The 23442-nt window shown below is 45.6% G+C and overlaps 1 protein-coding gene across 13 annotated transcripts in view; it reads right to left on the bottom strand.

Moving 5' to 3' along the window:
* The window catches only part of HIPK2 (homeodomain interacting protein kinase 2), a 135792-nt gene that overhangs the window by 18893 nt on the left and 93457 nt on the right, over positions 1-23442 (bottom strand). For 5 of the 13 annotated variants that reach the window (XM_040544962.1, XM_040544958.1, XM_040544963.1 and 2 more), the window contains 9 exons: positions 23210-23329; positions 22341-22439; positions 21132-21316; positions 17271-17433; positions 14467-14686; positions 12545-12666; positions 8035-8177; positions 7096-7278; positions 4015-4296 (listed from right to left, as the gene is read on the bottom strand). In XM_040544962.1, coding sequence (XP_040400896.1) covers positions 4015-4296; positions 7096-7278; positions 8035-8177; positions 12545-12666; positions 14467-14686; positions 17271-17433; positions 21132-21316; positions 22341-22439; positions 23210-23329 — 1517 coding nt within the window. The remainder of the gene's footprint in view (positions 1-4014; positions 4297-7095; positions 7279-8034; positions 8178-12544; positions 12667-14466; positions 14687-17270; positions 17434-21131; positions 21317-22340; positions 22440-23209; positions 23330-23442) is intronic. The other 8 variants (XM_040544969.1, XM_040544966.1, XM_040544967.1 and 5 more) reach the window with 3 other exon arrangements.

The raw sequence follows: 23442 nt of genomic DNA, 5'->3' as shown, positions 1-23442 counted from the left end.
AAAATCCCAACCCTGCAAGAATTTTGTGCCCATTAAGATGGGCAAGGAGGCAGGTACTCAAGTCTGTTTTCATGATAGCTACGGTCAGTCTTTCTTTCTTTCTTGCCCAGGAAGACAGTGATTACCGCAATGGGAAACCAAGCTAGAGGAGTGTTACTTATGATACTAGTGACAGAGCAGACAGTAGAAAAGTGAGAGGCTCTGCTGTGTCTTTGGGTTGGAAAGCAGGTAAAAAAGGTTTCATTCAGTCAAAGTGTTCCTTTTTTATTTGACCTTTTCAAAACTTTCCTATTGCTTAGTTTGAAAGAAGAAAAAATTCCATTAAACCAGAAAACAAAAGTCTTAGCCTTAATTAGTTAATCCCCTAACATTTTATTCCCCTTAAAAAAAGTCAAAAACAAAGCAATTTTGAAGCTTCCCTCCCTAGACTACACTGCGTGTGTGATATTACAAAAAAAACCACCTCAGTGTATCCTGTAAAAAGTCTTGGTTTTGACAAATTGACTGTTTAATCAGGAGTTTGACTCTGAATCTCTGACCATGCCTCAAGATGGTTCCTGTGGAATTGTCTCTGAGGTCCCTCCTCTGTAATTTCACCCCCGGCACAGGGACGGGGCCCAGTAGATGGCCCCCTTTGACAAGGCTCCATCGAGCAGCTCTTCCAGAGCCTACCTCAACGCCACCTCCCCAGCACCTTCACCCAACAGGACCACAAAATTTTTAGATGACAACTGATTTTTAAAAGATTGCACCAAACTACTCTCATCCTCAGGGCAAAATACATGTGAACGAAGAACGAGCGAAATGCTGGCCTGCCTGCTCTGTCAGCTGGTATTGCATAAACATCCTACTTGAACATCTGTGTTTTTCATTAGCTAAAGGGAAGTTCTGCCTGTATCACACAGAATTCTTCACATTTTTCTCTTGACAATAAAAGAGTTGCATCTCCTGTACTAGAAAAGCTCTCTTTGCTACTCTGCTAAGACTGAAAGGCTCTTCTGTCTGAGTAAATCCAAACTGCTACAGCAGTATCATGTTTTATCAGTATCACCAGTCTTTTTCAAACTGAGACTTATGAACTCTTGCATCTTTGAAGGATCTACTACTTCTCACAACCACAAGTAACTTTAATCTCTCTTCACCGAACAATCAGTAAAGCAAACATTTTAGTCTCATGGGTCAAAGAGAAATTTGTAACCCCATAGGAAATAAGTGAAGGAGGTGGCGTAGCCAATTCAGGAGCTGATCCAACCTCAATGAAGTTAATCCAAAGACACCACTGGTATCAAAAAGATGGAATCAGGAAGTTAACTGTGACTGATCCACTGCCATATTGTTTCTCTATTCTAATCTTGAAAAAGATTATTAGTCTAAAATTATTAGGCTGTCACTCACAGCATGTTTCAAATTATTCCTTATTTTTCACCCTCCCACCACAACCACTGCCCAATATTTGCATAAATATGGGCAAGACAACACATTCTGCACAGTTTCATTTTAGACTCAGTCGTGGATCCTGAACATTTCAGCACCAATTACGACAAAGCACAGACCCCACTGCCACTCCTATTTTTCTTGGAGACAAAAAATACATGAGTAAGAAAACTAGGAGATACTTTCCTAAATGTGATGCGCTTTCAATAAAACAAACAAACAAATTCATCTTTGGCAGGGGCAAAGTTTATTGGCATTAAATGCTGATACAGCTTCCGTGACTGAAAGCGAGACTCTTACTCTGAGAATCTGGTCTTGTATCTACCAGGTCAAAAGGCTCTGAGCAGGCCGATTTTGCTCTCCCGGAGACTTTAACCAAAAATTCCCATTCTGACATACTGTTTTCCATCTGTGTCCCTACCCCTACTTCTCCAGTAGCTCTGGTTATATCTGCACGGACAATTTAACTCACTCTGGAGTTCCAAAAAGTGCCTTAGAGCAGCCCGTGTCCATGCAAAATGTCTCTACATTGCTTAGAAATTAAATCTAGCTCTTAAGCTTCGGCCTTCCAGGAATGCTGTAGTCCTGGCACTCTGTATAGGTATGCCATATGGATACAAAAAGTAGCCAGGGATCTGATCCCAGGCAGGAACGTGTCCTGAATATGCTTTAGTTATATGAAAGCCAGTTCATTTATGTAAGTCTGGCTCCTGGGACTACTTTCCTAACCCCTCGGCAGACCTTGCCCAAACATTTAAACACACCAAACTCCCAACTTGATTTCCAGACATTTTCCAGAACTTTGTTCTGCCTGTCTCCCTGGAGAGGTGCTGAGTGAAGAAGATGGTCAGATGGCAGCCAAGGTGAGGCAGAGGAGACAACTGTTAGATGAAATGGCCACGGGATCACAGCCCTTCCTTCCATCCGACTTTGGGTTCAAGATGATACCCAGACAGTAAGTTTAAGTACTTGCACATGATTTCTCAAAGCTTGGGACCAGCACCATGGAGCTACAGATAGCTCCCATGACCCTCGAGATAGATGTCTGCCTCCTTCTTGCTGCCCAGCTTCAAAACCTTAGTCCTTAGTTTTCAGCAACAATTCTGTATTGACCTCCTTTTCCTTTAAAAGCCCTGGAAAAGGGGACTCTCTATTCTAGTCCTGATTTCCACTCTGACCTTTACCCCACCCTTTCTGGAAATATACTTTCTTCTGCCTGCCAAACTAAGGAATACTGCAGCAATTATTATTTTTTAAGGTGAATTGTGTGATGCTGTCCTGTGATCAGTTCCCCATGATAATGATTTCATTCATGGTGAACTTGAATTTGGGAGGCACTGAGCTCACTCCGCCTGGTGGAGTTCACTGGTAGGGGGAAGGGGAACGAAAGCAGAGGTGGTCGGTGGGAGGCAGGCTGAAATCACAGTCCTAGACACCTGAATCAAATGGCTCTACTTTACAGGTTTTTAGCTCCTGGAGGCCAAATGCATCTCATCTGTTCTGTGCACATTTGCAGCATTCCACTTTTTACTGCAGCACAGAGATGCAGAGATAAAGATAACACCAATGATAAAAGTAAAATCTGCCATGGAGCATGTCCTAAATAAGAAATAATAATAACTCTCTCCTGACAGTACTGGAAGGATAAGGTTAAAAAATTCCTAGCTCAGTTACCCGCATAAAGATAGTATAATTATTCAGCTGTTTGCACAGCTACTTCTCCGCAACTTAGAAAACTGAGTGATATCTTGTGACTGGCATCAGATGGGAAACCTAGAGCGCCTGCATGTGATGAAAGGTGCTGAAAAGACAGTCCTGGAAAATGAAGTCCTGTCTCATGCACAGCAGATGATCAGCAGTGGCAGCTGTCCTGTGCCGCACTGCTTACTTGGGAGAGCTAATTCTCTGAGGAGCAAACTCCTCACCACAGTCTTTATAGCCTCATCTATGCCTCTCTGCAGAGTCAGTCAAAAAGCCATCAGTTTCTGCCACTTAGATGACAATGGTTCTGGGATGTTTTGAAAACACGATCAGAGCTGAGCAACCCTCATGCAAATGTGTTTACTCTTATTGAGCATTTATACCACAAAGTTTAAGTGTTTTCAGGACCTTTTTATAGAAAATACCATGTATTGAAGGTGTCATTTAATGCTCTTTACAGATGCTTTGATCACATAGAAAGAGAAAAGGCCATTTTAAACTACCTTCCTTTCAAGCCCCTCTTATTGTCTTTGCTTTAAATAGCTATCTGACTTAAAGGGGATCATTACCATAGAACTTCTAAAATAGCCTTTGAATAGTGCTGTGAAATAGAAAAAATATTATTTGCTCTTAGAGATGAGAAACCATGGCACAGGGAGACTATGACAGTTCTCCAGGGTCACAGAACAAATGTATGGTGTGGTAGGGAACACCAACTAGATCTGCAGGCTCCCCAGCTAGTATGGTGCCGTCCTCATTATCTTTCCCCCCAGATGAGACTACCTGGGTGCTAGGATGCAACCATAACTCCTGGGACCCTACAGCACTTCTCTGTCTCTTTTTCTCATCAACAGAGAGAAGAGCAGAGCTGCTGCTCACCTGGTGGGTGCATGCTTCTGCTCCTCCTCTTCATCGGTGTCGCTGCTGATAGTGATGACACTCACTGCGGGGCTAGGGGTGTCGGGAATGATTATCGTCTGCCGCTGCCGCTCCCGCGTGGTGCTGGTGGCCACGTCGCCCCAGCCGCAGGTGACGGAGGTGCTGCAGGCAGGGCTGTTGTGCACCATGGCACAGCGAGGAGGCGTGTTTTCCTTCACTCGTTTCGACCGCTGAGGCGAGCTGATGGACTGAGAGGATGAAACTTCGTAGGTGGATGCATTTCTGGAAATGGGAAAGGCCGTTAGTTGGTTAAATCTCAGCTTGCTCAGTTGCCTGTTTCCACAGCTTTTGATTCCTGGCCTCTCATTCTCTCACATTGATTTACGGAGTCTGGGAAAACTGCAAAATTGGCATGGTCGCCTCTTCAAAGGTCAGAGTGCCTCACATGACTTATTGTTATAACTGGCTGAAAAGTACCTTCTTTTAGTAAAAAACTCAATTTTGTGTTCCCCATAAATTTCCAAATGAGAAATGCTGCCTCCCAGGAGTCCCTGGCTACAGCTTGTGCTGGGAAGTAGAGGCTGCTCACACAGCCCAGACGTACAAAACACAGGCAGGCATAGAATGCCTGTCACAGCAGGAAAGAGTACACAAATGATAGATAATTCCTTTCTCCCGTACCTGATGAACTGCAAGGATGCATTGTGACCAGATATTTGTTTCTGGCCAGAACAAGCTAAAGGTAAAATTAGAATTTATTGTGGAAAACAACAATCATTTATCAGGAAAACTGATTTTCTTAGTTGAAAATTTAAATTTCCATTTAAGATTTTTTTTCAACAAACGTTTCCTGCCCAGTGCTTCATCCTCTAAAGTAGTGGAGTCCCATGGATTAGAGTACCCAGATGGGAAGGCAGACACTCAGTTTCATTTCATTCCCATGTGAGGCAGCAGATACAGCACATATAAATCAGAAAAAAAAAAGAACAACCTTTTCGTTAACACAGTGAAAAAAAACCTCAAGCCCTGTTTTTTTCCCATTCATCCTACTTCAGCATCCCTGCCTGAAAGTTGTAAAGGACCCACCTAGGTAAGAGATCTAAGCACAGAATCTGTCCACCAAACAGTGCAGCATAGGTTTGCAGATGTATTTACCAAAGCCCAGTGACTAAAGCTCATTTCACTAATTTCCCACAGTTTCTTTCTTCCTTTTTTTGCCTTTTTTTTTAAACTTGTATTTATTCTGCTCATTGCAGAGCATTTGCAGATTCAAAAAAAAAAAGGAAAAAAAACAAAAAAACAAAAACAAAAAAACAAAGTTCTTGTTTTGTTCTACAGTCAGGTCTGGGTTGCATTTTCAGTGTGGCCTGAAAGCTAACAAAAGGAATAGGTAGCATCTATCACAAGGAAGTCATTATGGACATATCGCACTACACCAACTTACACAGGGTCTTTTGCATAACAAATGACTGCACAGTAGCATTTGCAGTGCCTTCTGAATACCAATGAGCAGCGAGGAGCACCCTCCGCTCCAAAGGAGCACGTTCCTCATTTGGCTACAAAAGCTCCATAATTAATGAAAACGTACAGCCGTAGAAATCCACTGCTCCGTAAGTGTCCGACTCCTCCTGGACACAGGCACCCTGCCCCAGCAGAGGGAAGGAAGAGGGGAGGCCCTGCACAGGCACGTTTGTTGCAACAGGCGCGTTCTTTTACTGGCTTGCTGGGGCTATAGCTGCCTCTGCTCTACATTACGAATGGACTAAGACAGCTGGAGCCCACCCAAAGTAAATGCAACATTAGAGAGCAGATAAATGAGAAGGATTTAAATAGTGGCCTCTTAACTAGAGTCAAATTGGTTGTGAACTCCAAGCTCTTCTGGCCCCAGTCCAGTCACCCAGGAAAACCACAAGCTCCTGTTTTGCCACTGCATGAGTTGTGACCCATTTTGGTTCTCTCCCCTGCACTGTTTCTTTTTTGCTTTTTTTGAAAACAGGAATCTAGCTCAGTAGAGGTGCTAGTTTCACAGCCCGGAAGACTTTCCCCTGAACAGTTGCACGTAACTCTTAAATGGCCTTGTCCTCTAAGCAAGACCACATGGCTGTGATAGGCACTGCAGTCATCCCACCATTTTAGTTGTACCACATAACGTAACGTGAACAAACACCCACCCTCCTTCTTGCAGAGCCAAACGCTCCTACCTACAATTGAGAGACCCCAGCATCAAAGGACCGCCCCTGCATGAGATGCCCTTATAAAATGATCTCTGTTTTATCACAGAATCATCTAGGTTGGAAGAGACCTCCAAGATCACCGAGTCCAACCTCTGACCTAACACTAACAAGTCCTCCACTAAACCATATCACTAAGCTCTACATCTAAACGTCTTTTCAAGCCCTCCAGGGATGGTGACTCAACCACTTCCCTGGGCAGCCCAGTCCAATGCCTAACAACCCTTTCGGTAAAGAGGTTCTTCCTAACACCCAACCTAAACATCCCCTGACGCAACTTTAGCCCATTCCCCCTCATCCTATCCCCAGGCACGTGGGAGAATAGACCAATCCCCACCTTGCCAGAGCCTCCTTTAAGGTACCTGTAAAGAGCGATAAGGTCGCCCTTGAGCCTCCTCTTCTCTCTTACGGTGCCATGATTAGAAAATGGCCACTGTGGGTGCCCACTGCTGCAATGCGCTGTTGTTGGTAGGGACCAGCCAGCTAAGCAGCTAGAGAGCTTGAAGGCAGCCTACAGCCACCCCAGTCCTCTGCTCTATAGGGTATCAAACTCAGAAGATAGATTACAATCCAATTATTTTTGAAAGGGCAGATCTTACGTGCAGACATTAGGTACGTGTTCCTGGAGTTGCAGTCCCTGCAAGTACACTGCCCCATGGACTGGTCGTCACAAAAATAACTTGTGGGCAGTGGAACGAGCTGTATTTTGCCTCATAGGCATCAGTACGCACCACCCCTGTTAGCACGCCTGCCTTTTGGGGCTGTAACCAGAACCAGGTGGGCAGAGCCTCCCACCTTCTGCCCCCTGAGGACCAGCCTCCCTCCCGCTGCCCACCCAGGGCACACTCACCGTGGCGCCGACTGGTGCTGCTTACTCTTCCTGGTGGAGGTGGCGGCAGCGGCGGGCGGCTGGCGCATGACGTGAGCGACACCCACGTTGACGGGCTGGGCTGCGGGGAGAGTCACATGGCTAGCTAACAGCGCGGGCTGCTGCATGATGGGGTTATAATGGCTGCCGTGAGCGTGGGTGTTTCTGCAAAGGGGGGAGACAGGGACATGTTTAAAATGCGACCGGCGGCTCTTCAGCAGGCTCTCTCGCAGGCTCCCACTACCTTCACTGAGGCCCTGCCTCGGGGCTCTCCAGTCCCAAGGGTTTTCCCCAGAAAGGAGTGTTTCCCCCCCAAGGAAGCGCCATGGCACAGCGCTGGGCTGCAAGGATGGAGGACAGAGAAGCTGTCCGCAGCTCTGACTGGGGAGGTCACAATTTGCTGTATGGTTGTGGAGTGCTGAGGGCACAGACTGAAGCCCCCATCCCTTCCCCTCCTGCTCCGCAGCCTCACAAGGCCATGGCCAGTGGTGTTCTCCAGCACTGGTGACTGCTGCACAGAGCCCTGAGGTCTGACTCAGGTATCTAAGCAAAACCAAACAGACCCAGGGCAGGTTACTCCATGTACAGCTTTTCACAAAGGCCATGAGGAGTAGGAGAAGGCTGGAGAGGATGGCAGGGCCGGGAGCAGGCTGCTTAGCTTGCTGCTAGAGCAGCCTGGGAGATAATTTAGTCCTACAGTGCACTCTTATTTGTCCACACAGGATACCCAAGAGCACTACATGACAGCAAATAAGCTGCTGAATCTCCACTGTCAGAGACAACCCTCACACCCTCAATACCAGCTCCTGAACGCAGCCGCTACCAGAAGCTGGCCCAGTCCGGAGGCCACCGCTCACACACACGCACACGCTGGCTGTCTCACGGGCACATACGCACGTCCTCCACGTGCCTCCGGTTTACCTCCAGTCTGCCAGCGGCTGGGTGCCTGCCATGGACTCCGGGATGACGGTCGCGTGCTGGACAGAAGTGTGGGTGGCCACCCCGGTCAGCTGCTGCCAGGCGGGGGGGAGCAGGATCTGCTGCGTGCCGCTGGGCCATGCTTGCTGTTGGCCAGAGGAAAAAGTATTTCTTAACAAGATTCGCCATACGCTGCACGTAAGTGATCATCCATACCCAGCTGGGGCTCCTCGCAATAATCATGATCATAATACCTAGCTCTTAGTGCTTTTCAGTCATAGATCAAGAATACTTTTATGAAACATGACAAAACAGTAAAGTTATCAATACAGAGAGCACAAGAGACAGAAAATTCCCCTGCCTTCCAAAGCAGCAGCTGTGTTTCAGGGTAAACTAGGAATGGGAGGGACTGAAACTGCATTTCAACCCAAACATCCAACACATTAGCACCTTTTAATTTTGACGGTTTGGATCAGCTGGGCACTACAGTCTCACTAAATGCCACTTTCACCTCTTGCTCCATCCAATTTCCCTTTTCACCCCGACAGACCCTAAAGGACTTCAGGAACCTAAAGCAGCTAAAAACAAGAAAACTTTCAGGGATCAGAGAATAAGGGGTTGCAAGGCTTGGAGGCTGCTAGGAGGAAAAGAAGAGGAATTTGGGAGTACTGAAAGGGGGGGCATATCGGCCACCAAGCACTCCACAAAAGGGACATCTTGCTGCATGGGCTAAGGCACCCAGTCACCTGGTGCAGCTCACCAGGACCCGTGGCCAAAGGAGAGTAGAGCTGTGCACAGCTACCATGTCACATGCCTGTCCTCTCCATGCACTCTCTGGCTTTTTCTTAGCGGGTGCCCTCCTTGCAGGGTGGAGATCTCTGCCCTGAGAGGTGAGCCATCGCTCTGCTATGCCATCATCCCTCTTGTCATCCCACTCCAGTGACTCCACACGCGAGTCGAGTTGTTTTTTGGCTTGGTCACATTCCGGTTCCTTCAGAGCGAAACTATCTTTGCTGTGTGCTGCCAGGGCTGGGGAACGCAGGGGCACTGGCTACAACCCTCCTTAGCCCATGTTGTATAACCTCCTGAGGAGGCCAGATTTTAATGAGGGGAGTCTTTGTCCAGGCATGCATGCGTTTGTCCTCATCTCCATCCTCACAAGAATCCTGTAACTTATCCTCCTAATCCCCCTCTGCCACCCTCTGTAAAAAAAAAAAAAAAAAAACTTTTCCCAGTTCTGCTCCAAAGTTTGACCATCTTGTAATTATCCATGTTGCTAAGTTAGACAAAAAGGCTGCTGTGATGAGGCTTCTCTGTAATACCTAAAAAGAAAGGGCTGTCGCAGGGCTCCTGAGTGCTCTGCAGCTCAGACACTACAGCCACAGACTGACAGACTGGTGCTGGTCAGAGCAAGTAGGAGGAAATGGCAGAGAGGCAAAAGATCAGGAAGAAAAAAAAGCTTTTTTTTTTTTTTTAATCCAGCTTTGATTTAAAAATAGAGACTCAGCTACTGTTGTGCTCAGTCCCAAGGGGCTACCTGGATCTACCTGCAGAGAAAAGTGCTTCCTCCCTTTTCAGGAAGAGAACTGAACATATCTAAACTCCTTTCCCTCCTGCAGAGCATAGATTTAGATTCAGTGTCAGGGTCCAGGCACAAATTCCTCACTTATTAGGTAAGGACCACTGAATCATTTAATCTGCAGATAAGACTTGTCTAGGCTGATCCACCAGCACGGCGCGTGGTGCTTACACACGGGAGGCTTGTGCCTGCAGCCTCAATCTGTTCCCAGTTACTGCATTATTGTGAAATTGTGCTGCCGTGGCGGAGTGCAGCGCTGGCCCCTGCTCTCCGGAGGTGGTACGTCCCCTGGTGCGACTGAGCTCCCGCTCCTGGTGTAAACAAGAACAACTAATGGAATAAACGTGTTTGTTCTGAAAGCTGGTGGTAGGACCTCCATGGGAAGAAGCATCGCTGGGAAGGAGTTAAAACACGAGAAACTCAAGAATTCAGGGCACTATTCAAGGACAGGGGACAGTTCTGGGTCACATCATGGAAGCCTGCCAAAAAATTGTATGGCTTTGTCCCTTTTGAGATCTGAAGCTGCAGAGAAGTACTAGTAAAGACAGGATCAGTCCTCTTTCACTAGTCTTTGTGCATACAGTATTTGGATAAACTTGCTTGGGAGGCTGGAAACAAACCCAGAGAAGTAACGAGTTACTTTCACCACTGGCTCAGCACCTTGCAGGCTGCTTGCTTTGTCTAACTCCACATCACAGGCTGCACACATGCAGCTGCCAGAGACAGTGCTCAAGATCCATCACTGCCTCTGCCGTGGGTCCATCCAGCTGCTGGAACCCCTTCCCCTGCCCTGCCTCCAGGACTGCCAGCCTCACACAAAACACACAGGGAGCTCTGGATGCCAGCTGCACTGGGATGTGGCAAGGCTTTGCCAGCCGCAGCCATCGTGATGTGGGCGAGCAGAGCAACCCACGTCGCATGCTGGCTGGTGGGCAGCAGAGGAGGGCCTGATGGCACCGCACAGTGCTAAGGCACAAGGAGCGTGTGGAAGGACAGAAGTGGGCTCTGGAGGCAACAGGCTCTTTGCTGGGGACTGTCTCTCTACTAGTTGAAGCAAATGCACAGTCCGGGCTGAACAGCGTTAGATAAGCAGCTGTGCATGAGAGGAATAGCTCTCAGCTGAGAGAGAGACGCACAGCCATCCAGAGATCAGATGTGACTACAATGCATTACAAAGGAGCTGTGTTTTTCCATTCAGGAAACTGGAATTGGGTACAGATTTGTTTATCAGCCCAGCTGCTCAGCCCAAACCGAGTGAGGCCTGCGGACACCAGATGCCACCAGCATCAATCAGAGTGCCTTGCCATCAGAGCAGAAGCTAGTGTTTCTCATCGCTTGAGACAGACAGATATATCAACAGACAGACTGCCTCTCTTCTAGTAAATGAAAAATAAAATCTATGCGAGTGATGAGCATTTCTCAGAAACAGCTTAAATTCCATTGTCTAAGTGACAGTGCATAAAATGTCAATATAAAGTACCAGAGGGCAGCCCAAGCAACCAGAGTTGCTGTAACTGGGGCAGGGCAGCGATCCGTAGCAAAGCTTCTCCTGAGCTTCTCCCAGACTGAGCGGTGACCCAAACAAGGCCACCTTGAGGAGAAAAAGGAACTGCAGGGCACAAGATCTTTCAGGATCCTGCTGTCTTCACCGTGCTTCAGATCTGACCCTCCCCTCTGTAACCATGCACACCAACGCCACGACAGGCCAGACTCTTGCAGCCCTCAGGTCAACTGCCTCTTAGGCCCTCCATTCCCACCAAACAAGAGAGATGGTCCATGTAGGCTGTTATGACAGGCTTCAACCGAGGTAGATTCAATGTTTCAGCAGCCTTATGTCGAACAGACAGCCCTCTGACAAAGACTCTTTTCTTGGGAGCAGGCAGGGCATGTTAGCTAATGGAAATTATGGAGGCTGCAAGCCGGGTTCTGATCTGTCTTCACCAGATAAGTGCAGTTGGTGGCTGGTGAATAATCACAATTCCAAGTCTTATCCTGGCAGCCCAGCACATGGACATAAACCTTGAAATCTGCTGGTACCTGACTGCATATGCTGGCATTAATGACAGCATGGCAGATGAACTAATCCCGAGGCATGCATTTTGACTTGTAGGTGATCTTTTCCAGGCCACACAACTTAATGCTAAATACAAGTTGTTTTTTATTTGTTTGTTCGTTTTTTTCTCCCAGAAACACTTATTATTCTGCCTGATATTGGCAGAACTACCATGGCACCAGCTGAAAAGCAGTAAGGACAGATGCACTGAAGGCAGCACAAGAAGTGATAAACTACTCCTCCTTTTTGAGGAGCTTGGGTTTCTTTTGAGAAAGTGTACGTGAACAGTGATACCTATTCCCATTTGGGTGTCTTCCTGGGAAGAACCATGCTTTTTCTGTGAGGGCAGTCTGGGGAATTGTGCCAACAGGTGCTGATGACAAGATGAGCTCCTTGGCTGTCAGGCCCTTGCCTCTGCACCCTAAGTCTCTCTCATAACTTAAAAATAGAGGCACAATTCATAAAAGGCTGAAAAATTAAAGCATGGGAGATGTTTTTCAGTGGCATACAATTCACCAGCACAACTCCTGGCCACAAACTGCCACTGAGACCACAAGTTCGGGATGAAGGAAGGTTCCTACTGATTCTTCCTCAGTAGAGGCCTGACATAGCTTTCTCTGAGGTTTCCACTGATTTCAGTGGAGAAGCAGAAGTAAAGACAGTCTTTCCAGAGACTTTTGCAACTGTGATGCAGCTTTTGAGCAGAACAATGAATTGGGTGAGGTTTGGACATATCAGATAAAGCTGAAGGCTCTTTATGGCTGCACAAGTCTCCAAACTGCATCATGGAAGACCCTCAGAAAAAGCTACTCTCCTCATCTTCCAAGAGCTCTGTAACACAAAAGATACTTGCTCTGCTTGGTGTCTTCAGAGCTCATTACCTGTGCGAGAAGTCCTGGCTGGATCTGCAGAGGCTGGGCCCCAGGAGCCTGAGTGACAATGGGAACGGCGTTCTCCATCCGAACTGAATACCCAGCATGCTTCGAAGGGGAGGCTTGTAACCCTGTTGCATGAGCACAGAAAGTACAGCATTAGCCATCAACAGCATTGCTAGGAGTGGGAGTCTGGTTTTCAGAGGCACCTAAAGGCACCCACTGATGTGCATTTATATCACAGTACATAGTCCCTCTGAAAAATTGGTCTCTAGAGTCCCACATATTCCACCCCAGTCCAAAAATATCCATCAGATGCTAATAAACATGGTACATGCATGAAGGTACAGAAAAGACATTTTCAAAGATGTTAAGGGAGTAACGTATTTCATATTTTTAGTTTATCTCAAATCCAGGGGAAACAACTGAATACGATGAGAACAAGGAGAAAAGGAAGAGAAGGGATGGAGTGGTTTCTCTTACCTGATGTTTCTCTGGTTTGACAACAGAAAATGGTCATTGTCAGCCAAAAAACATTGCTATGTGAGAATGTTCTCTTGTGACCAAAGTGGGACAGTGGGATGGGAATCCAGAACTGTGCAATAACTCAGTCTTGTCTGGGATGAGTGGTTTTATCTTGCACAGCTTCCCAGGAGTTATATTCAGAAGGCTCTTATTTGGCTGTGTTTGACCTAGTGCAACTCAAACTCCAACCGTTCCTGACTTAGCTGGGCTTTAGCCTGAGCTGGGGAAAGCTCCCTAACTCTACCACCCTCGTGCACGGCACAGCCTATGCTACCTCCTCTCTTTTAGAGCTTTCTCAAGACAGCAAGCTGAAGATGTTAGCTTACATGTTCTGGCAATACGTTTCTGAAGTCAAACCCCTGAGATGCATTTTAACTATGTAGAAGAGGTCTAACTAAACTCCCCCAGTTCAAAAGAGCTTTGATAATCTTGCAGAACATTTAACAAGTGCCTAGAGACAGATGTACAGAGAGGCTTGGAAAAATGAATAGCAAAATTTGCACCAGCTGAACTGAGGTCTATTTAGACCACGTCCTACAGATAGCCAGCTAGTTTTACAAAATTACTATAGCGTGTAGTCAAGAGAAGGACAAGCGGCTACGACTGGTCATCAACCAATTTGTCTGACGGGGGGGGGTCTGTACACTGGGAGTACAGAGGCATGATATATCAGTTAGTTGACGCTAGCTGGTACTCTTAGTGAACATGCTAGTACTCCTAAATCAAAGCAGTAACCCATCTACAGAATTGCTCCTGTACAGTTATTGGAGTCACTACCCGTGCATGTGTCTAGTCCAGAAAGGAACATCTGGTATGCAAACCAAGATCTTCAGTCTGAGAGTGAACAGCAGTACCTTCCACTGGTATACACAGGCAGAGCTGTGTGCAGCAGGGAAGTGTCTGTCATGGGTGCAAGCCCTCATCCCTACCAGCACCATGCTCTGCACTGCATTAACTTCCTGCGTTTCCCTTTTAACATCTGAATTAATGAGAAATGATGAAGCAGTTATCTATGTCCTAATTAATTGTTATTGTGGGGGAAACTTTTCAAGTTCACCAAGGTAAGGCAGAAGATCCTCAAAATTTCTGTTCAGGGCAAAGGATGACAAATATTACAAGTTCTCCCTCACTCCCTACCCCTCCCACTGGAGATACCAGTGCCTGCCCCATTGTTTTAGACCAGCCACCTCCAACCCATGAGGTGAAGGCAACATATTGCTTGCAAAATCCTCTGCTGTTGCAGACATTTCACCCTGTTGACATCCAAGTAACCTGCAACAACCTCAATGCTCATTTTTTCTTCCATATGATCTGCACTAAGGAAGCTTGTTTCAAACAAGAGCTAAATAAACGAGCAGTGGGGACAGGGCAGGGGGTGGCCAAGACCTGGTGAAGCTGTTACTTACCTTGGAAGCCTGGTGGGCAGACGATGAGAGCTTGCTGGAAGGGGTCAGGCCGGGCACAGATCTGCGCTGTTCCTGTCTGCAGGGGCATGCTCCGCTGGGCCACCGCAGCCATGGACGCTGCTGAGGGCTGGTAGAGTGCAGATTGGTAATTTAGTATGGAGACTTCGGGGTTGGCTAAGGAAATAGTGGCACTGGAGGAGGTGGGAGCCAGGTTGGTGGTCTAAAGGAATGATGGGAATTAAACAAAAACAAACAAAAAAATGAGGGAGATGGGAAAAAGCAAAATCCAAAACTAAAATAAGAAAGTAAAATAGTGTAAGATAAAGTAAAAAAAAATCTAAATAAAAAAACAGCAAACTGAAAACAAACAAAGGGTAGAGCAGGACACTGAGGAGCACAGAGGTGAGGGCAGCAAGGGGGAAAGGAGCATGGTTTACCTGAATAATAGCAGCTGTACCATGCCATGGGACCCATGGCTACACAGCGCTGTTGTGGACTGCTCAGAGACATAGCATGTTCTCCAAAGCAGAGCTGTAGCCCCAGCCAGCCCCCAACTGGCTCTGATTTGCAGCATGAAGAAGATGTGTTCAGAAAATGCTACTACCCTCAAATCACGTTGTTCTCTCATCATGCACGCTGCTCAACAAGAAGCTCACGCTGCTGAAGTAAAAGAAACTCGGCACCTCCGTACCCTGTAAAGCCTCACCCTAAGAGGCGGATTACAGCCTTTCCTCTACCTTGTATCTAAGCTGGTACATGCCCCTCAAATTATGTTTGAATCTGGAGGAATCAAAGTATAACATTAGATAGCAATAATACTTTCAAAGTCCAAATTTTGCTTGGCTTGACTTTAAAACCTCTCAGAGCAGAAATTCCAGCAGGGGATGTTGCACAGTCACAAAAATCAGCACGATGTTCTGCAAAACGTTTAGAAATCTTATGGTGACTTGTGTATTATTTGGACTGAGTCTGCAGCAGTTGCATACAAACAACCCCTAAACAGCTTTGCCACCGCTCTGTAAAAATATGCCCTTAGCATTCAGGTCCATGCAAATAGGATCTACCACAACAGAGCGCATCTTTCTCCTCCCTGCTACCCCTCCCATCCAAACACAGCAGCACCACTGCTGGCGACGGGTCAGACAACACTTATCTTGTAGTGAATGTATGAAGAAGACCGAGATGAAGCCTTGATCCCGGTTGTAGGAGGCAGCAGGCCCAGCACTATGCACTGCCCTGTTTGCCACTGGGCTGGGCAGGGGTACCCATGCTGCACGGCCACAAGAGACGCTATGGTGAAACATTTCTTCTTCCTCCTCCTTTCCGCTCTGTGCAGAGGCAGAGAAGTGCGATCTGTTCCCCTGTGCAACACACCCAGCAGCAACCACAACAGCTCCCAGCTGATCTGGGGAGTCACAACCAGAAGGAGGCAAAATCCAGAGATTTTGCAGAGACAAGGATCACTGGGGAGCCAAGACGAGTGGTGTGTTGAAGAGGATGGTAAAAGGTTTGGAGCTTGTTCAAATCAGAACGCCCTTCCTGGAAACATTTTTACTACTTCTTCCAGGAACACTGGAGATACCAGTTCTGCTCACAAAGCACATCCCTTATGAAAATTGAGATTACCACAGACCTCCCCAGCTCACAACCGATCTGAACATCAAGTGAGCTGTGAGGAAATGAAAGCAAGTCTGCATTTCCTACTAGCAACTGTGGTACAAATGGTGTCTCTGCCCTGCAGCTGGGGCCTAGCAGAGCATGTAGCATGAATTTCTGTAGTCAGCATCTCAGAAATAGTCAAGAATGGGAACTAGTGTTTGTAACTAATACTCTTTCACACTGAACCATGACCTATCTCTGTGTGCATCTGCTTAATGAATTGCTCCAAAAGACCTTCTGTGATCACATGCATCGAGAACTGAGGCATGAAGTCTGGCTTTCTGAGTGACACAGGAACACCCTGAACATCCGCACAGAATCCTTTAGTTCCTTTGCTTTTGAAATGCCAAGCGCCATTTCCGCAATACCACCTGCAATCTCTAGAGCGAATCTCAAGCAGCCTGTTCCAGAAGGGCTTAAAGGATAGCTGCTATTTCGTCAGCATCAGTCTCCTAGAGTGCTGTCCCTGAAGAGTTTCCTTTTGCTGTTGTAATACAGCCCCACAGTAAACAACTTAGCTTGCTAGTCATAGCAGATTTGTCGGCATGGCACTGCCCAACACTGGGGTATGTAAAACTAATGCAGGAGTCCAAAGTGTGATTACAAAGCCAGAGCCCACCAGTGTGGTTTGCAGTGCGTTCTCTAACACGGTGCCCGTGTCTGCTGTGGCACCTGGAGTGAAACCAATGAGAGAGAAGAATAAACATTACTCCTAAAATCTTCCTTCCTGTTGAGCTGTTACAGTGCCATGTCTGTTATAGAAGGGTTTAAATTCTTTTTGCCTAATGCCAATTTGAAGGAGTGCTGTAAGATTACAAATACTTCTGCCTGATCCACTGAGTGCAGTCCTGCCTGCTTGCTGCATTAAGGAACTAATGAGCTTTTCCCCATAGCAACTTCCCAGGTAAGCAGGATTTATCACCCCCAACAACAACGTAAACAACAAGGGCAACATTTCACAATCACATGAAAGGTCATGAAATTAATGCTTGCCTGAAGAAAAGAATGAGGAAGAGCTGAGGAAGGACAGTAGAAAAGTATCAGCTTTTTGCTTGGAGAATGAGATGCTGCCTTTGCGTTTCATCTTTTAGGCCCCAACTACATAAGCGTTTCAAGCACTGGCTGCTACTGACCAATGCTCTTACCTGGTTGTGCACTGTGTTCAGCTGGTTGTTAAAAGTCATGGTCAAGTTGGTGGATGTGCTCGGGGCTACGTGGGTGATGAATGGCGTCTTGCTCTGGTTCACGGTGTCATACATATTCACCCGCCGCTTGCAGATCTCCATATTCTGGAAGCAGGACTTGACACTGTGCAAGGAAAGGGGAGACAAGGAGAAGAGAGAAAATCACCCAACCAACCAACCAACCAGCAGAGGCAACAGCTCACCACAGCAGCCCTGCATTTGCTCTTTTATGCAGGTCTCTTAACCAGTGAGAGTCAGACTAACCCTCCCTGCACTGAAGAGGGCCAAATGGGTGTCAGGATGAGAGCGGCTGCTTGGGGACTCCTGAGTGCCCCCATGGAACTGAGCATAAGTCACAGAAAGCAAGCAAATCTGTCAGTCTTCGGACATCAGGAGGAAAAAAACAAAACAGCTAGTTTGGAAGAGTGAAAGAGACTGAAGCAAGCAAGTGAGACACTGCCTTTATTCTGATCTGATTGAGCCTGAGAGGAAAAGACAACTAATGCTTCCTGTTCAGGTGTATGCCTAAAGGTATTTTTAGAAGTCTTTAGCAAGGAAGAATTTTACTGTTCTTGGTCATTGAGACCCCTGAAAAGTCTTACTCTTTCCTTTTAAAAAGTAGCTCCTGATGGCTCAGTCCAGACAAGCGGATAAAACATTGCCCCTGTCTGGCTAAACACTTCCGCAGATGCTTATCTTAAAACGCACAAGCTGTCCTCTTGCAGTGAATGGGACGATTCATATGCCAAAAGGTTATGCCAAAACCAGATTCATCAATACCCTAAGGGAATCAGGTTCTGAGGTTATCCTGAGCTGAGAATCAGATCTCTTGGGAGAAAGATTACAGCCTCTTCCTCTATACAGACCTCACTTGAAATGTTATTGATAAGGCAACAGAAATTTTGAGAAGCACCATATTTCGTACCCTCAATAAAGCAGATGAAATACTCTCTGCATTGCTAGAGCACTCTAGGTGTCTGGTACATGAAACTGTCAATACTTCTCTTTTATAATTGCCATACCAAGACGTACAGGGGTTTAAGAGATAACAATACAGTGGTCTTGAGCAAAACTATTTTTAATAAAATCTAATTTTTCTAAGGCCTATGCATGATTTCCACAACTCTTTCACAATAATTGTGTTTATTACAAATGTGTCCTCAGAGTCTGAAATACAACTTAAAAAAAATAGGAAGGGTTTTATTTCATTTCCACTATCCCAACCAAGAAAAATATAAAATACAAGCAGTGAAAATCAGCTGTAGCTGTAAAAATTCAGCCATGTGCATAACCTCCTTTGTAATGATCTAAGTTGTTAAAGGCAGGGCAAGTAAAGACAACTTCATGTCACATTCTTCTTTAGGAAAAAAAAAGTCCCTTCAAAAGGAACAAACTCATATGATTGCTAGGATTGTTCAGGAAGAAGACCTGGATCTTTTTATCCCTGTCTCATCTCTTACTCACATGATCATCTTTCCTCTCTTACAGGTAATTTCTTGATTACTGTATCTGTTCCATAACCACTTCCAGACAAGGGAGACTCGACACTGTGCATAGCTGCTCATTATGTGCACTCTTTTAAAGAACTATGAAATACCTGTAAGTTGCAGAACATTTAGAGAAGTCAAACACTTTTATCAAATGAAGGTAGAAGACTACTCGATTGACTTTTCCCAGTCAAGTATGAATCTAACTCCCCATCCAAAAAGCAGAACGCACTGAGAAGAGTACATTTTCTGTACATGGTAAATTGCATGTTACCAAAAGGTTTTATGTAAAACGGTATAATCTCTACTAATGTGATACTGTATTCTGCGTCTCAAAAAAAAAGAAAAAAAAAAAGGTTAGAAAGAAAGGCACAGAGCAAAACAGGACAGAAAGTACCCCCAAATTTTTAAGAGCCACACAGTCAAATATGTTTGACAGGGAACTAAACTCGCTTTCCTGCTTGCTTGGAAGTAAGCAGAACAGCCCCTTATGTGCTGCTCAAACTTACAGCCTCTCTGAAGCGTGCCACAACACTGATTCCTTCCAGAAGCTACATCTTCCATATATTTTCACTTTCTTTGCTGCCTGATTTACTTTCAAGAGAGATTACAAGTCCCTGCACCTCTAGAGGCTTTGAAGTTTCTATTCTCAAAACCGCAGGCAATCACAGACAAAATTTCCATCAACCTGCCACGCTGGTTACAGCTTATTGCTCTCTTTACCAATCACCAGTTCCAGCATGGAGGGGCTATGGAGGGTTATGCACCCAGCTGGCACATTTAATATTCAGAGACCCGATGCTGAATTTTTTATTCAGATAAAATTCTCACTGATACTGGTCCCAATGACATTTTAAGCATTTCTGGGGCTTTGCCTGAGCAGCCATGAGTGAGAACTTCAAAACTGAAGACCTGCCTGTGGTGTTAGCAGAAAGATTTCTAAGGGCAACGTATTATGCCACAAATCTCTCCTTCTTACACAATCAGCTGTTGCAAATGAGAAGACTTTTGTATATGATACTAATGCTGTTAGAAAAGACTGTCATTTTTAATGTTTTTATATGAAACTCACTTTTTCTCTGTTTAGCACAACAAACCTCCTGCCTTGTTTTCATTACCTTTATCACTTAGTATTTACTTATAGATAATAACACTCAGAGATGTCTAAGCAGAGCAAATCTGGGTCTACACAGATCATGAACCCACTATCTTCTGGTACACAGCTGCTCTTGTGATAAATGCAAGAAAAAAGCAGCTACCTCTCCTTCACAGAGAGAAAAATACCTTAAATGAGCTTGAAGTACTGAAGGTACATAAGAGCACAGATATGGGCAGGAGAGCTGATGCACCGTAACTTTTTGCTCTGCAGTATGCGCACAAACATCTTCTAAAGTATTTATGCAGCCCTCATTACTTTTGTACCCAAGCTCTTCATGGCCTTTAAGCACCCATGCACCTAGCACCCAAGGAAGCATGGTGCTGTGCCAGTAACTAAAGGGACAGCCTCTAAAACCACTTTGAACTGCAAAGAGCCATAGAGCAGGATGTTCAAAGGTAGGTGTTTTGAATGCTTTGGAAAACTCCCACTGTGCGCCTGCCTTTTGCACCTCAGAAATCTGGCCCTATTTAAATTTCCCAGGTGGAAGACTATGATGGGCTGGGTGCAGGTTTCCTGCATTTTAGGCTGCTACACTCCCTGATACAGCATTACGAGAATGGAGAGTCAGGCTTGAAGGTATGATGCTTCTTCTCATCTCCATCAGGCAGAGAAGTCCACCTCCATTATACAAATGCTGCAGCTGAGAGCAACGTGTTTAAAGTTTCACAGGTAGGCAACAACAAATCCAAAAACTGAACTTTTTTTCCTGCTGCCTGTTCCCGTAAACCAGACTGCTGCAGAAAAAGCTCTTCCCTTAAAAGGCAAACAGCCCCAGATTGACCCCTGCAAGATGGGAAGGTTCTGGGAGGAAGGGTCGGCTCCCGCTGCAGATAAGGTTGATTACTGCACTAACAATCAGGGCTATATTACTTGGAGATATACTGATACATTCAGCACTAATTGCATAATTTCTTCTGCATTTTAATGCAAACATATGTAATTATTGAATATTTACATAATGAATGTAGTACACTCTGCTGTGTTTTAAATGCCAAGCACCTACAACACAATTCTTACAACCTTAGATTTGGCAATCATCTTTTTTTCTTGACCAGAAAAAGATTAAAACTCAGGGTTTAATTTTTTTAAAAAATATCCCTCAGACACATTTGGTTTCAGTAACAACCAATTCTTTACCCCTCAATTCAAAACCCAAGGGAAATGAAAGCCACATACTGTGTGCTGTGAGGGAAATCAAGCAAGTGTGTCATGGTGACAAAAGGATGGTTCAGAGTTTCAATTGGTGTTATTCTCTTATCGGCATCTATCGTCAACATCTTCTTTAACAGATCTATAAACTCCCGTCGGTCCGCCTTTTCCACCAACATATCACTTCCTTCCAAATCTGTTGTCATATTCACCTGAAACAGAAAGGACAAGGATGAGCACCAAGGGGAAAAAACAGATGGCCAGCTCCTCAGCAAACTGTGTTTACTTCTCATTGGAGCACAAGCCCTTTGAGCCTCTCCATATCTGCAGAAGGAGTTGCTGAAGTCGCATGGCAGACTCTGGGGTGGCTAGTCACGCTGTCATCTGGCTTGTGCATGTCAGATCTCCAGACAGACTGTTAAGTGTTCAGCTGGCTTGGGTCAATGGCTAATGAAACACTTAGTCACCCTCCACTGAAGATGAACAGCTTCCATGTGGTAGCAGGCAAGCTCTGGCCATCAGTATATTTGTCATATAAAGGACTGTGCTATCAGATATTTTACTATGTGTACTGTGAGCAAAATATATATATAAAATAAATAAAAATTGACAGTAAGTTTATGGGAAATATTCCACTCAGGTATCATTAAAAAAAATTTATGTTAATGAAGTCTTTCCTGATTTCATTCCTCAATTTCTGAACGTTTGCTTGTGAATGCTACAATGTCTAGCCTTTGATAGCACCAACTCCAGACATACAGTTGCAGGAGTGGTTATGCTGGAATTAACTTTCACAACCACATGGAATTGACGCAGTGAATTAGTACTCCTCATTCCCCAAAACAGTCACACTTCACAGAGCTCTGTTACAGCCAGGCTATTTCCAACGTCACTGTTTTACAAATGGAAATATTAAAGCACAGAGAAGTGAAGTGATTTGCCAGTAGTCACATGGAGGGGCAGTGGAGAGACAAGAGAAAACGCAGGACTTTGACACTCAGCCATGTGATTTAGCCATTTTCCAAGGCTGCTTTACTACAGCACATTGAAGACACGTGCCCCTGTTCATGTGTCCCCCTCCAAAGCAGTACATAATGAGCTGATTTGGTAGGTAAAATCTTTTTTTTTTTTTTTCCTCAGAAGCTGGCACAAGAATGGGGTACATGCAGAAAACATGTAGTTCCTCTTTCCTGGTGTTGTCCAAAAGCATGCAAAATGGCCTTGCTTGTTACTCACCAATGTTCTTACCTGTGCCATATCATCCAAACAGTTGAAAATATACTTCCTTGCTTCCTTCGACTTAATCCCCGTCTCTGCCTCATGATCATCTGGTGTCTGCTCAAAACAGGAGAAAGGCTTTGACCAGAACTGCCCAGCAATCAGCTACGAATTATGTGCTACTTCCAGCTCATGCCTCATCCTGCCCTCGTTAGAGACCACTACATGTCTCTTGCCTGAGCAGACACCATTTACGCTTTCTCCACTCTGATTACATGACAGATGTTGCATCATTTGGAGATCTCTCTCCTCTTTTTCACTTCAGAGGATGCTCCTCTGAAGGAGGACCATCTCCCAAATAAGGTTGGTGTCCCAAAGGTCTTCTACACCCTCCCCCACTGTGAGGCTCAGCATCTCATCCTTACAGCCAGATGCCCACTGCCTCTCTCCTTAGGGAGCGAATACAGCAAACATGCTGGTACAAGAGATTCAAGGCCCACTTGCATTACAAATGGATATGACTGTCAGAAGTAAAATCCCTTCTGTTTTTTTTTTCCTTCTTTTTTTCCTTTTTTTCCTCAATGCAGTAGATATTAGAGCAAAGTCTGCCTGGGGCATGTTTCATTTAAATTACACATTAATTCATTGAGTACTTCGAGGGAGATTTCCAGGTGAACTCTGGACTTGGATTTCCCACAGAGCGGTGCCAAGCAGGTGAGCTAAGGGCTGCAGACTTCTGTGATGGCAGCTTTACCTCAGGCCATACCCACCCCAGTGTCTGTGGTGCATCACAAAAAGCATACACCTAGGCTCTGAGGTGACCCAGTTGTCTCCCCACTTCCAACCAACAACTGCAAGGTAAAAGAAACGAGGGAACGTCTTCCTACCTTCAGCCTCCACAAAGGATACGGTGAGTCTGTATCCCTGTTGAAAAACCTTGTAGTCTTTGTCCCTGCACTTAACAAATATTCTGCTGGTAAGCCCTGTGTCTGTGAGATATAGCGAATCTGTAAGAGAAGGATGAGAGGTCACTGTTCATCCTGTGAAGATCTCTGGAGGTCTTCCTTGAAGGAGGGCAGGAGGCATTTAAAACAATGGAACAAAGAAAGAAAGAGAAAAC

The sequence above is a fragment of the Cygnus olor genome, chromosome 1 (assembly GCF_009769625.2).
Source record: "Cygnus olor isolate bCygOlo1 chromosome 1, bCygOlo1.pri.v2, whole genome shotgun sequence".
NCBI classification, from domain to species: domain Eukaryota; kingdom Metazoa; phylum Chordata; class Aves; order Anseriformes; family Anatidae; genus Cygnus; species Cygnus olor.
The sequence above is the reverse complement of the archived record's forward strand: the minus strand, read 5'-3'. Positions and strand labels throughout refer to the sequence as shown.